The sequence below is a fragment of the Mustela erminea genome, chromosome 8, assembly GCF_009829155.1.
Source record: "Mustela erminea isolate mMusErm1 chromosome 8, mMusErm1.Pri, whole genome shotgun sequence".
NCBI classification, from domain to species: domain Eukaryota; kingdom Metazoa; phylum Chordata; class Mammalia; order Carnivora; family Mustelidae; genus Mustela; species Mustela erminea.
In genome coordinates this window covers 67,504,710-67,520,049 of record NC_045621.1, presented here as the reverse complement: position 1 = coordinate 67,520,049, position 15,340 = coordinate 67,504,710, and the positions used below count along the sequence as shown (strand labels likewise).

At 36.6% G+C, this 15,340-nt stretch overlaps 2 protein-coding genes across 3 annotated transcripts in view; one reads left to right on the top strand and one right to left on the bottom strand.

The window, feature by feature from the left end:
* Positions 1 to 15,340, top strand: part of SLC25A12 (solute carrier family 25 member 12) — a 198,758-nt gene that overhangs the window by 12,034 nt on the left and 171,384 nt on the right. The window lies entirely within an intron of this gene.
* HAT1 (histone acetyltransferase 1) overlaps positions 3,194 to 15,340 on the bottom strand; it is a 60,923-nt gene continuing 48,776 nt past the window's right edge. For both annotated transcript variants that reach the window (XM_032355947.1, XM_032355949.1), the window contains exons 10-11: positions 13,979 to 14,095; positions 3,194 to 4,320 (exon numbers count right to left, since the gene is read on the bottom strand). In XM_032355947.1, the coding sequence (XP_032211838.1) occupies positions 4,153 to 4,320; positions 13,979 to 14,095 (285 nt within the window). In that variant the 3' untranslated portion in view covers positions 3,194 to 4,152. The remainder of the gene's footprint in view (positions 4,321 to 13,978; positions 14,096 to 15,340) is intronic.

Genomic DNA, 15,340 nt, shown 5'->3' with positions numbered 1-15,340 from the left:
TGGTGCCTAGGGTGAATGTCATGCAAGTGAGGTGTTTTCCAGATGCCAGTGAAAAAAAGGCTTAGTGGGCATGCTTAAGACTTGGTTAGCCTACTTGATAGAAAATAAGATGGAGAACTCAGAAGCCCAGGGGATAGTCCTGACTTTGCAATAAATTTATATGTGACCTTATGCAAGTGAAACTCTCGATGTATTGTCCATCTATAAAGTGAGAGTGTAGATCCCAAAATATAAATTTTTAAAGAATCAAATGGATAATTCATAGTAGGAAAAATTTCATTTAAAAAACGGAAGAATGGGGCGCCTGGGTGTCTCAGTCGTTAAGCATCTGCCTTCAGCTCAGGTCATGATCCGGGGTCCTGGGATTGAGCCCTGCATTAGGCTCCCTGCTCAGTGGGAAGCCTGCATCTCCCTCTCCCACTCCCCCTGCTTCTGTTCCCTCTCTCACTGTGTCTCTGTCAAAAAAATAAATAAAATCTTTAAAAAACAAAAATAAAAACAAAAAAACAAGAATATTCAGTCTTCCCATTAAGCAAAAGAAATACAGATTTGAGATTCTACACTATTTAAACAACAAAATCAATATCCCATGCCACTGAAATTCTGTTAAAACTAGTATACACATTCATATGTTAGTGATTTATAAGCTATTCTGGAAAATATGGCTTGAGTAACTGAGTCATAGAGATATTCTTGCCCTTTGACTCAGTAACTGCATTTCCCAGGAATTTATCTTAAGGAAATGATCTAACAGATGAAAAGAGATATATATACATACACAAAGACATTAATTCATTTGAATGTTATAATAAAAAATCTAAGTAAATAGTTTATTATGGGCATATCAATATGAAATATTGTTCATCTGTTAGAAGAACATTTTAAACACGTTAAATCCACTGGTATGTTTAATGTAAATAGACATAATATACGAATGTAAAATAATTTCATTCAGAAGGAAGAATTATGGGAGCAACTGGGTGGTTCAATTGGTTAAGCGTCCTGACTCTTGGTTTCAGCTCAGGTCATGATCTTAGGATTCTGGGATTGAGTTCTGCATCAGGCAGGGAGTCCGCTTGAGGATTTTTACTCCCTTTGCTCCTCTCAAGCTTGTATCTCTCTAATAAATAAATCTTTTTTTTTCTTCTAAAGGAAGAATTATGGATACTTTGTTATTTAATCAATATTTAACACTATTAAACAGACTTTTAAATTCAAATAAAAAGAACTTAAGATTGAGTTTAAGGAATTAAATCATTTGACCTCTAAGGTCTATGATTCTAATCATTCTCTTATACAGTGTTGGGGGCTTTGCTGTCCACTTTCCTCTAGTAAGCAAGGATGGCAGTGGATGAGATAAATTTTCGGGATAAGGTTCTGATGCAGCAAGCTGGGGCCCTGGCAATTTGGAGACAATCAGGGACATACAGTGTTTTGGTTTTTTCCTCTCACGCTAACTCACATATAAACTATGAAATTTGAATGACTGACAAAAATGCTTTTAGATATATACCACATGTACACTCACATTTTAGTAACTAAAGCATTTAGAATGAGAAAAGATGAAAAGCATAAACATATATCTTAGAACAGTGAGGAAGCCTAGAGATAATTCTAGTACAACCTCATTTTACAGATGAAAAACTGGTGCTCAGAAAGCAACCATGTTCTTACATGCAGAGAAAATGCAATTTGGAGGACACGGAAAAAATTAAGGGTGATTGGCAGGGGAAGTCAGTGAAAAAAGTAAAGGCCACAAATAAATACAGATGGGTATGTGGATGATAAAATAGGTGAAGGCTACTACTCGAGGGTGGAAAATGACCCCAGGACCTAGGTGGCGGCTGTGTTGGATTCATACATGGTCCTACACACCCATTCTGATATTTAATTACACCACACAAGATAACAAGATATGGATCTATCACATTTTCATCCTTCTAAATCCAAATGAAGGTACAGCCTTTCAAGTCCCAAAGATTAATGTTAAACCAGATTTTTATTCAAAAACGGATCACAGAACGTTGCTTTAAAAGAAAGTACAGTAATTGGTATTCCACTGGCTTTTTCTGGTTTCTACATAAAAAATATGTTGAGGGGCGCCTGGGTGGCTCAGTGGGTTAAAGCCTGTCTTCAGCTCAGGTCATGATCTCAGGGTCCTGCGATCAAGCCCCGCATTGGGTTCTTTGCTCAGCAGGGAGCCTACTTCCTCCCTCTCTCTGCCTGCCTCTCTGCCTACTTGTGATCTCTCTGTGTCAAATAAGTAAATAAAATCTTAAAAAAAAAAATGTTGAAAGATAATTTGTTTAGACTGTACTGTCCCCCCCCCCTTGGAGCTCATCTTGAGGTATCAAATGTGAATTTTTAATAAAAAATTTTTAATTTAGCTAACTTAGATGGAAAGCAAATTGCTTTCATGTATTTTCAGAAAGGATTTTAACTGAACTAGTTCATTCTATCTGAACAAATAATGTACATATACATTTTCAGAAATCCAAGTTTCATCTATATATAGAAGCTTTTGAGGGGAGACTAAAACTTTTCCAACACCCTGGAAGGGGGCTGGGCTTAGTGCTATTGGTGTGCCACTGGCCACGGCTATTTTGCGTCCAAAGGGGATGAGTTACTTTGCTTCTCCTATGTCTGACAGATTTTACTGATGGAAAGCTGATCTCAGGACAGGACAGTGCTTATCCAAGTTGGGATTTTGCCATAAGCACTGAACAAATCAGATTTTATTTATTTATTTATTTATTTTTTAAAGATTTTATTTATTCATTTGACACAGAGATCACAAGTAGGCAGAGAGGCAGGCAGAGAGAGAGAGAGGAGGAAGCAGGCTCCCCGCTGAGCAGAGAACCCGATGCGGGACTCGATCCCAGGACCCTGAGATCATGACCTGAGCCGAAGGCAGCGGCTTAACCCACTGAGCCACCCAGGCGCCCACAAATCAGATTTTAAAAGTAACATTTATGCCCTGAGTGGAAAGCTTAACCAACTGAGCCACCAGCAGGGAGCCTGCTTCTTCTTCTGCCTGCCACTCCCCCTGCTTGTGCTCTCACTGACAAATAAATAAAATCTTTTAAAATAAAAAATAATAAAAGTCAAGTTCAACTTATATCCCATTTTTGATGTTATACAATACCTCACTTACTGGCACACATTATAAACATGAGGCTTTGACTTATAATGGTTCCATATCAAGCAATTTATTTATACTCTAATAAAAATAAAGTAAGATTATAGTAAACAATTTATCATTACTTTGGGTTGTTTTCCTGTTGGACTTCAACATCTTCAGAACCTTGTAACAAATCACAACACATATACACCTCGTTTTACACAAGATATATTTCAATAATGGTGTATAAATTGATTTTTTATAAACTGATTTATTATTTTACATTATTTATAAAACATTTAGGCTAACTTCGTTTTCAAAATTTTATTTATACATTTATGCTAACTTCTAAATTATCCTCAATTAATATGTGATGTCAAACATTTTGGCTTTAGGCTATATCTAGTTTCCTTTCTCTCTTGCTACCCATCCTACCCCCAACAAACAGTTGATAGAGGAATTTATTTAAAATAAAACAAATCTATACTAAGAATATTTCTTATTTGGAGAAATCACACAGGAAAAACAAGATTACTAGGGAAAACCTTAAAGAAATGTGTTTAAAGGTGCCAGGTGTAAAATCTTAAAAGCAAAAAATGGGAGGAATGATAATGAAAGCCTAAAAGCCATTTGTGACGTGAATGGGTATTACCCATGTAGAGGGTATTACATGATGTGAAAACCTGAAGTTTTTTTAACAAGACCAAAAAGTTTATCATAAGTATTTAAGAATCATATCATCACACATTAGCATATCACAACTAAGCATTTATTATACTGTTAAGAAGGGAAGTGATTGCAGTGATATTTCAGAAGCTATATATTTTTTAAAATGTAATATATGCTCATATACTCTAAACAGTATTTTAAAATATACAATCTCTCCAAAAGAAAATATTCAACTAAAGATAAGATAGATAACTTTTAATGTGAGTAAATGTTACAAGATTTTAAAATTAAAGTCATCATCAGATTTTCCATAACACAATGTACAGAAATTTCCAAACTTCCTGTACAGAGCCATATAAGCTCTACTCTTGAGCGAGGCGTTCAAGAACACGTCGATAATCTTCCACAAGTTCCTGAAAGCTTTCTTCCAGCTGTTCATGTTGCATGCTTATTTCTATTTGGTTCATCTGGTTTGTCAGTTCTTCTGGTCTGAGACATTTTCTCATTTTAGCAAGATCTCTCTGCTTTTTCTAAGCAACAAATATAATTATTGGTTAGACTAAGAAAGAAGATAAATTTCTTTATATTCTTTGAATTTTAAGTCTCTACTGTTAGAAATAAGATTAGTAGGAATATGCCCAAATTTGTCCCAGTTTTTTCCTTAAAGAAGTCTAAACATAATGTTTATGTTATGTTTATGTTTATGTCAACTCTAAATGGAATTAACAAGAAGACTTGGAATTTCATGTCAACTGATGGTAAATATACATGTCCCCTCTACAAAGCATAATAAAAAACTGTGTACAGACTCACAAATTTCTTTAATAAATAAATATATTAACTGAAGAAAGACAACTGAGATTAAGTGCTATTATTCTACATTTTGGTATTCAATCATTAATTCATTGCATTAATTTTAATTCCAAACTGCCTTTTTCCTGACACTAAGTTCATCTCTAAGTTTCCCTACCCAGTGATATATTTATGGGCCACATATTAATTTTAACATAAACGTTTGAAGAGTTTCAGAAAGATAACCCCAAACTGTCACACTTTAAAAAGATAGTATTAACTACCACTTACTGAATTTCTATTATCCAGAAATACATTATATTATTAACCCGTCCTACCCACATTTTACTGAGAAGGAACCCACCATGCTGGGCCAGAAGAGAACCAGTAACAGCTTTCAGGTAGGACACTGTGTCAGAACAACACTGTTAGTAATGCTGGGGATGGGACTGGAGGACCAAGTTAGCAGCTACTGCAAAAATTCAAGTGAGACGATGAAAGCCTCTACAGACCAAGTCAGTAGGAGCACAAATGGAAGGGAAAGGAAAAGGAAATACTGGGTGATAAGGGGAATGAAGAATGACTTCCAAGATTCCTGGAGAGGTGGCTACACTGTAATACAGTAAGGAAACACTGCAATATATGCAACTTTCATACATTTTGCTTAAACTGTTCTAGATTAATATATCTTCTTTAACTAGAACATATAATGAAGAGTTAACTTTACATAAAGATCAAAAATCACATAATAACTCATGTAATCCTAACAACTCCATAAGATTGGTAGTCTAATTTTCTACAGTTGATAAAGAAAAAATAGGATATGGGAGTTCAGTAACTTGACACAAAGATGAGTGGCCAGGATGCAAATCCTAACAATCTGGTTGGAAATCTGTATTCTTTAGTTCCTATATCTAATTCACTTAAAAAAAAAAATTTAAAAAGGGCGCCTGGGTGGCTCAGTGGGTTAAGCCGCTGCCTTCAGCTCAGGTCATGATCTCAGGGTTCTGGGATCGAGTGCCGCATCGGGCTCTCTGCTCAGCAGGGAGCCTGCTTCCTCCTCTCTCTCTGCCTGCCTCTTTGCCTACTTGTGATCTCTCTGTGTCAAATAAATAAATAAAATCTTAAAAAAAAAAAATTTAAAAAAACCAAACCCTAAATACATCCAAAAAACTAATTAAAGGCCCCTTAAAAAGAACCCTAATAATTCTGGAATACTAGGCAAATGTGTCATGATTACTACTTAAAAAGTCCAAAATTAAGCTAAATTAATAACCACACATTTTAAAAATTAATTAATTAATTAATTAATTTTTAAGTAAGCTCTACACCCATCATGGGGCTTGAATTCATGATTCTGAGATCAAGAGTTGCATCCTCTACCAACTGACCCAGCCAGGTGCCATATGTAAAACAAGGTGGCAACAATGTTTGGAGATAAGCCTTCCTAACACTACAAAAAAATTAGGTTGATCCTAGTTTAAATTGATGGAGCCAGTAGTAAACAAGGTTGCTATTACTATAACCAGAAATTTTAAAAAGTTAGCTTCATTAAATATAAAACGCCCTTCTAAGGCAGTACTTCTCAAACTTCAATGTGTATACAGATCACCAGGAACATTGATAAACGCAGATTCTGACTCAGTAAGTGTAGGGGACAAGAATCTGCATTAAAAAAAAAAAAAAAGATATTATTTATTCATTTGCTAGAGAGAGAGAAAAATCAGGGGGAGAGACAGGGAGGAGAGGGAGAAGTAGCTTCCCCACTGAGCAGGAAGCCTGAGTGGGTGGGGAAGGAGGGCAAGCCTCCATCCCAGGACCTGAGATCATGACCTAAGGCAGACCCTCAACTCACTGAGCCACCCAGGTGCCCTCAAGATTCTGCATTTCTAACAAGCTCCTAAGTGATGTTAATGTTACTGATCACACTATGAATATCAGTTCCAGAGAACTGATGAAAGTTCAAATTTAGGGAAGCCTGGGTGGCTCAGTTGGTTAAGCAACTGCCTTCGGATCAGGTCATCATCCTGAAGTCCAGGGATCCAGCCCTGCATCAGGCTCCCTGCTTGGCAGGGAGTCAACTTCTCCCTCTGACCTTCCCCCGTCTCGTGCTCTCTCTCTCTCTCGAATAAATAAATAAAATCTTGGGGAAAAAAAAAAGAAAGTTCAAATTTACTGTTCCTAAGACCCACCAGGACAGTATATTCCTTACTCTTCAATCATATGAATGATGAATGCTTTGTTTCAGCTGTAGAAGTTAATTTTTCTGCCAACAGGCATAACTGCACTATATAAGAACATTTAACTTAAGCAGTTCAGGAAGTAAAGGGTAATTCATCAGCAAATTACTGTGGTGTCTGATAGGAATAGAAGCTATTTTTCTAAATTGCTAACCAGTTATAACATTTATTAGATAATCTAACCCCACTGCTTGAAGATACCGCCAATTATTAAATTCTTATATATATAATAGAACCATCATACTAAATTCTTAAATATTTCTAGACTATCAAATTTTGTTGCAAATAACCTATAAAATGAATCCTGTGCCAGTAACATACTGTTTAAAATTATTATGCTCTTCTTAAATCTGAGAGCTTACATCCCCAATTTATCACCCCCCAACCTTCAATTACTTCACTGGGAATAAGAATTAATAACCACTGTAATTTTTATTGGCATGACAGAAAATTCATGAATTAGCAGTGCCGGGGTGGCTCAGCTGCTTAAGCATCTGACTTCTGCTCAGGTCATGATCTCAAGAGTCCAGGATGCAGCCTGTTGTCAGTCTTCCTGATCAGTAGGGAGTCTGCTTTTCCCTCTGCCTCTCCCTCCTCTCCCCTGGACTCATGCTCAGTGTGTCCATGCTCTCTCTCTCTCTCTCTCAAATAAATAAATAAAATCTTTTAAAAAGTGATAATAAAATAAAACACACAGGAATAAAAATACTTATAAGTAGCTTTATGGAAAAAATATAAAACTATATATTTAAGCTCCTTGTGAACATGTAAGGTATGATTCAATTTTAAACATAACTATTTTGAGGTTATTTGCTTTATTGGCCTTTAATGTTCCTTAAATTGTATATATTCCATTGTCTATATGTACAATATATTACAAATTATCTTTAAAACAGTGCATAAAAAAACACTTAAAAAATCCCAAACTGGGGACGCCTGGGTGGCTCAGTTGGTTAAGCAGCTGCCTTCAGCTCAGGTCATCATCTCAGCGTCATGGGATCGAGTCCCACATCCGGCTCCTTGCTCCGCAGGGAGCCTGCTTCTCCCTCTGACTCTGCCTGCCACTCTGCCTGTGCTCACTCTCGCTGGCTGTCTCTCTGACAAATAAATAAATAAAATCTTTAAAAAAAAAAAAAATCCCAAACTGATTTGAGGATCCCACCCCTATTCAACAAAGTGATAATACCTTGGGAGAACAAATGAAACAATGAAAGGCAGAAACCCTTAAGACTCGGATATTCTATAAGCTTTAGAATAATTTTTTCCCCACCAAAAACAAAAACTTAATTCCTTCACAGATTAGAGCAGTTCATCATTTTTAATTAGCAAGGACAAAGATGGCACTATTTTAAACTTATTTGTGTTAACATTTGGCTTGGATATGAATTTTTCCAGAAAATAATCCTTTCTTCTTTCTTAGCTTTCACATGTTCCCGAAGGACTTACAAATTTGATCTCAAAAATGCCACCACCTCTAAGGGCTCCTTAATTGCCTTCGGTTGAACTAGTCAGTTTTGTGAAGTACAGAGATAAGGTTCTTTTGTACAAATTTTAAAATAACAATGGAGGCATATTAATTCCAAAGATTTGTCAAAAGACATCTTTTAAAACATGCACCACTGTATTTTATTTCTTTCTGTTCAGTTCCTAACTATAGAGGCATTTCCATTTTATGGAAGGGAAGCCTAATACCCAGGTGTTAATAAGTTGTCAACAGTTAGACAATTTCTAAAAGAACCAGACCTGAAAACTGAGTTTCCAGATTCCAAATGCAGTGATATTAACAATGATTCTGTATTTTATATTTGTAAACCAACTAAGAATTTAAATATTCCCATGAAACAATATAAAAACTTTAATGCTAAAACCAAGCAGCTACACCAATTTTCTTTTAGCCAAATGGTTCAAATTTATCTTTTTTTGAATATCTGAAAATGATTTCTGTACTAGAGATGGAGTTTCTTTTTGTGCTTTAAAAAAATAATTCTAGTCGACACAGGTTATCTTTTGGCAATGATACAAATGAATTAGCAGTGTTTAAAAACTTTTAAAGCAAGGTACAAGTACTTCTAATAGCTACCCAAATAATTTCTTAGTGGGAGAGTGTGTTTAGACTGACAGGTAACCTTGATTCCTCAAATAAAGGCAGTACAGAATTTGCTATCAATAAATCAATAATTTCATACCTTAGTAATAACAGTGACAATCTAAATTATAATTTATTTTCATGAAATATGAAAGTAAACATGTAAATTTTATACTCCAAACTTTCCCCATTAGGCATAATTTTAAAGGCCTTAAAAAGTTTTAAATCACACTCATTATTAAGCAATTTTACTTTATTATTAAATATAATTTTATAGCTGAGAATAGTATAACAACACAAGAAAGTACCTAATTATCATACTGGAAAAACAAATTGAAGAAAATCATCTGCATCCATTCAACAAGGAAATCCCAGCACTCCCCCCATGCCCACTGGACATTTAACTCATCCCTAGACTTTCTTAAAGTTTGTGGTAGGTTTCCTACCCCAAGAATTGGGACTATAAACCAAAATTGGGGCACCCTCAAGCTTTCTTGTTTTTTCTCAGTGGGACAGAATACTGAATAACTGAACTTATTAAAATGTACATTAGTATAATATAGTTCAATCAAGCATCTGAAGAAGTTGTGATCTGTGTATGAGCTTTAGTGCAAGGATGGTGATACTCAGCTGTGTTAAGAACCTAGAGTTTAATAACCAATTTGCAGTTGTCTTTCAGATAGGTAAATCTGTTTGCAGGGTGAGGATACTTAACAGTGAAAAAGTCAAATCATTACCATTCCTTGAGAGTAAAAAATACTTGCTTTTATGAACTATAGAAATTCCTATTTGGCATGAGTTTGTGACTGCTTATTACACTTAGAATTCATTATCTCTCACGGGCTACATCTGCCCAAATTATTTGAAGTCAGATAATGATCTGAGATGCATAATTCAATAAATCATTTTATTTTACTAAAATTTTAATATAGGCATACCTCAATTTATTGTGCTTCACAGATAATTCTGTTTTTTGTTTTTTGTTTTTTTTTAAACAAATCAAAGGTTTGTGGTAACCCTGCATCAACCAAGTCTACTGGCACCATTTGCCCAGCAATATTTGTTCACTTCATGTCTCTGTGTCTCATTTTGGTAATTCCTGATTTCAAACTTTTTCATTACTATTATATTTGTGGTGGTGATCTATGATCAGTGATCTTTGATGTTACTATTGTAATTATTTTGGGGCACCACAAACTAAGCCACAGAAGATGATAAACTTAGTGTGTGTGTTCTGACTGTACTACCAACCAGGTGTCCCCCCATCACCCTCCCACTCCTGGCCTCCCTATTCCCTGAGATACAACAAAATTGAAATTAACCCTACAATGGCCTCTAAATGTTCAAGTGAAAGGAAGAACTGCACATCTCACACTTTAAATCAAAGCTAGAAATGATTAAGCTTAGTGAGAAGGCATACTGAAAGCTGAGATAAGCCAAAAAGTAGTAGGTCTCTTGTGCCAAACAGGCGAAGTTCTGAATGCAGAGTTCTCGAAGGAAATTGAAAGTGCTACTCCAGTGAATGCACAAATGATAAGAAAGCACAACAGTCCTATTGCTGATATGGAGAAGGTTTTAGTGGTCCGGACAGAAGTCCAAACCAGCCACAACATTCCCTTAGGCCAAAGCCTAATCCAGAGCAAGACCTAACTCTTCAATTCTCTGAAGGCTGAGAGAGATGAAGAGGCTGCAGAAGAAAAGGTGGAAGCTAGCAGAGGTTGGTTCATGAGGTTTAAGGCAAGAAGTCATCTCTATAACGTAAAAGTGTAAGACGTGAAGCAGCAACCGTTAATGCAGAAACTGCGAGTTCTCCAGGAGATCTAGCTAAGATAATTACCGAAGGTGGCTACACTAAACAACAGATCTCCGGTGTAGACAAAACAGCGGTTGTCTTATTTTTTTTTTTTTTAAGTTTATTTAAGTAATCTCTATACCCAATGTGGGGCTCAAACCCACGACCCTGAGATTAAGAGCCACATGTTTTTTGTTTTGTTTTTTTAAGATTTTATTTGAGACAGAGAAAGAGTAGTGGGGAGTGACAGAGGGAGAGAGGGGGAGAGAGAAAGAGAAGCAAACTTCCAGCTGAGCAGGAAGCCAATGTGGGGCCAGATCCCAGGACCCAGAGAGCATGACCTGAGCCCAAGGTAGACACTTAACCGACTGAGCCACCCAGGTACCCTGAGTCACATACTCTTCTGACTGAGCCAGCCAGGTACCCTAAAATAGCCTTCTATTGGAGAAGATGCCATCTAGGACTTTCATCGCTAGAGAGGAGATGCCTGGCTTCAAAGCTTCAAAGGATAGGCAGAGTTCCTTGTTTAGAGTGTAGTCACCAGTCCCTAATGCAGCTGGTGACTAAACTGAAGTCACTGCTGACCATTCCAAATATCCTAGGGCCCTTAAGGACTCTGCTGGGTTTACTTTGCCTATGCTCTAAGAGAACAACAAAGCCTAGATGACAGCATCTGTTTGCAATACAATTCACAGAATATCTTAAGTTCACTGTTCAGACCTACTGCTCAGAAAAAAGTATTTCTTTTAAAAGATTACTGCTCACTGACAATGTACCTGGTCAACCAAAAGCTCTGATGGAGATGTACAACGAAACTAATGTTGTTTTCATGCCTGCTAACACAATATCCACTCTGTAGCCCATGAATTGAGGAGTAATTTTGATTTTCAAGTCTTACGATTTAAGAAGTACATTTCATAAGGCTATAGCTGCTGTAGATAGTGATCCCTCTGACAGACTTATTCAGAGTAAACTGAAAACTTCTGGAAAGGATTCACCATTCTAGATGCCAATAAGAACACTCGAGATTCATGGGAAGACACAAAATATCAACCTTAACAAAGGGAATATGGAAGTTTATCCCAACCCTCATGGATGACTCTGAGGGGTTCAAAGACTTCAATGAAGGAAGTAACCACAGATGTAGTGGTATATGTGCTGCTGAAGCGAGCACAACCACAGATGTAGTGGAATAGCAAGAGAACTAGAATTAGAAGTGGAGCCTAAAAGTGTGACTGAACTGTTGCAATCTCATGATAAATGCTGAACAGATGAGGAGCTGCTACTTATGCATGAGCAAAGAAAGTGACTTCTTGAGATGGAAACTACTCGTGATAAAGATGTTGTGAAGGAGTTGGAATATTACATAAACAGTTGATAAGGCAGAAGCAGGGTTTGTGAATACAGACTTCCAATTTTGAAAAAGTTCTGTTGTAGATAAAATGCTATCAAACAGCATCACATGCTATAGAGAAAGGAAGAGTCAATTGATCGGACAAACTTCACTACTGTCTTACTTTAAGAAATTGTTATAGTCAACCCCAACCTTTAGCAACCACCACGCTGATCACAGTCAGCAGCCATTAACATCAAAGTGAGACACTCCACCACCAAAAACATTATGACTCACTCGAAGTTCAGATAATAGTTAGCATTTTTTAGTAATAAAATATTTTTAAATTAAGGTATGTCAGTTTTCAAACATAATGCTATGGTACACTGAGCAAAATACAGTATAGTGTAAATGTAACTGTTATATGCACTGGAAAATAAAAAAACTCATTTAGCTTGCTTTATGGCAATATTCACTTTATTGTAGGGGTCTGGAACTGAACCCACCATATCTCTGAGGTGTGCCTGTACTGTGAAATGCTGCCATGATAAAATCTAATTACACTGTTCTATATGTCCCAAATTTCAACATAAAGACACTTTATAGATGGCAAATTAATATTACTTCAAAACTCAAAACTTTTGGAAAGAACAATTCTTACCAATTTTCTGATGTTTCTCAAGTGATAAATATCAAAGAATAAAATGTTACTTTGAACAGTTTGCGGGGAGAGAGACCATTATAATGTATTATAACCCATTATAGGTAGTCCATAAGAAACTTTTTAGATTTGTCATTCATTTATGTTCTCAGCTATTGTACTGCATAAACCTACAGGTATAGTGTATATAAATGTATCAACCACAGGTCTGGTGCTCATTAATTATTTATTGAACAAATTAACAAATATTCTCCCCCATCAGCTTACTGCACAGCTGCAATTATCATAGCAAATCCTCACTTACACAGGCTGTCATGGGCACTATCTACCTTAATAATAGCCAGAGGGTGATGAGGACAAACCTGATCTAAGAGGGGAGTTTCTGAGAAGAATATATGGGAGATGAGAAAATGGGTAGGGGTAGAGGGCAAGAAGAAAGACTGTTAAAAAAAAAAGTAAATAATATTGTGAGGCAGTTTCAGTGACGGTAAAGTACAGAGGTTAAAAATGGCAACCAAGGCCATATTTAGGAAGAAGGGAGCAAAGGCAAACACAATATATGTAACAACTAGGAAACTAGAGACTTAGAACAAGTTTAGAACAAACTTGAGACTTTTAACAAGATTATTTATTTAGGAAAAGTCTGAGCATTCAGATTTTTAAAAGATGGCAAACAAATGAAATAAAAAGTAACTATGGGTAGACCATCCTTGGGATTACTTTTCAAGTGAATGAAAACAGATCTATAGCTCAAAAATTATGACAGTAAGACTTTTTATAACTAACTGGAAGAATATTTTCATGTTTGTAAAAGTTAATTTAGGAAAATGATTTGGACTGTCCCATATACCGGCAAGTGCTACACTTTCTTCTCCATTTTATTATATTATTTATTTATTTAAAAAAATTTTTTAAAGTAAACTCTACCCCTAATGGGGGGCTTGAACTCTCGACCTCAAGATCGAATCACATGCTCTATAGACTGAGCCAGTCAGGTGACCCACTTCTCCCTTTTATTTATTTATTTATTTGTTTGTTTGTTATTTTCTAATGATTTTACTTATGTATCTGAGAAAGAGAGAGAGAAAGAGCATGAGTTGGGGAGGGGCAGAAGCAGATTCTCCGCTGAGCAGGGAGCCCAAGGCAGGGCTCATTCCCAGGACCCTGAGATGATGACCTGAGCCAAAGGCAGAAACTTAACCAACCGGGCCACCCAGGTGCCCCTCTTCTCCATTTTTAAACAGTTACAAGAATATAAATGTTTAAGACTCTGGAAAGTCCTACCTTATATGGACTAATTAGTCTTCTTTTAATGTCCAGTCTATAGCTTCTGTATTGTTCAGCATTACTCATGTCAGTTACCAGTAGTCGAAGAATTTCATAAACTCGTCTAGCATGTTGCTTAATGAAACAAAAGAAAAACATGAACATTTTAATTACAAAATAGAGACATTTTCCCAAAAGAACACAGGATACACTGAGTATCTGCTATGGGCCAGAAATTGTGCTAGGTACCAGATGAAAAACAGTAAAAGATATCTCTGCTCTTGAGGAGCTAGCAGCCTAAGAGGTAACACAAATGACTGAGGTATGGTTAATTTAATGATGGAAATATGTGTAGGGTATTATGGTAGCACAGCCTGGGAATGGCATAAATCCTAGAAGAAGATTCCTGAGGAAAGAAAACCTGAGCTAAATCTTAAAGGGAAGGGACCATGCCAGTCTAGAAAGAGGAGAGGGCACTGTGAGGGTACAAGTGCACATAGCACGCACATGCAAGACTGAGGCAGCTTGACATGACTGAAGCACAAAATGAAAAGTAGTGAGTAGAAGTAATGTGAGGACAGAGCAGAAGCACAGAACCTTACATAAGATATTAAAGAGTTGGGCTTTATCTAGTAGGTGACAGATTTTACTTTTTATTTTATTATTAAAAATTTTTATTTATTTATTTTAGAGCAAGAGAGTGTGAGCTGGGGGAGGAAGAGAGGGAGATCATCTCCAGCAGACTCCATACTGAGTATAGAGCTGGATGTAGGGCTTGATCCCAGGGCTCCAAGATCATGACCTGAGCTAAAACCAAGAGTCATACGCCTGACTGACTGAGCCACCCAGGCACCCCAAGGAGATGGATTTTAAATGGGGACGTGAGCAAAGCGCACAAATGAGTTTTAAGAAAAGCGTTATTTCAGCTACATAGAAATGGTAGCAAAAGGAAGGACAGGGAGATTGTGAAGCTGTGCTATTAAATCAGGCAAAAAATGATGAAGGCATGAACTAAGAACCAGTAAGAACACTAAAAGAACAAGGATTCTAGATATACAGAACAGGAAGGACTGGGTGTGGAGGAGGGTGTGGAATGACAGTGAGTTTTCACAGCCTAGGAGAGATTTAGGAGGTAGCAGAACATAAAAATCTAAAGAAAACGCTAGTCTAAGAATGAAGATTTAAGCAGTATCAGTATACAGGCATGAGTTAAAACCACAGTATTGGTTAGGAAAGCATAAACAGTGAAAAAATGAGGAGGGTCAGAACCCTGTAGTACAGTGACAGTTACAGGGCAGAGAAAAACAAAGAAATATTAGGAAAATCAAGAAATCTTGGTATCACTGAAGCCAAGAGTAGCCCATTGTTTGTGTTGTTTCA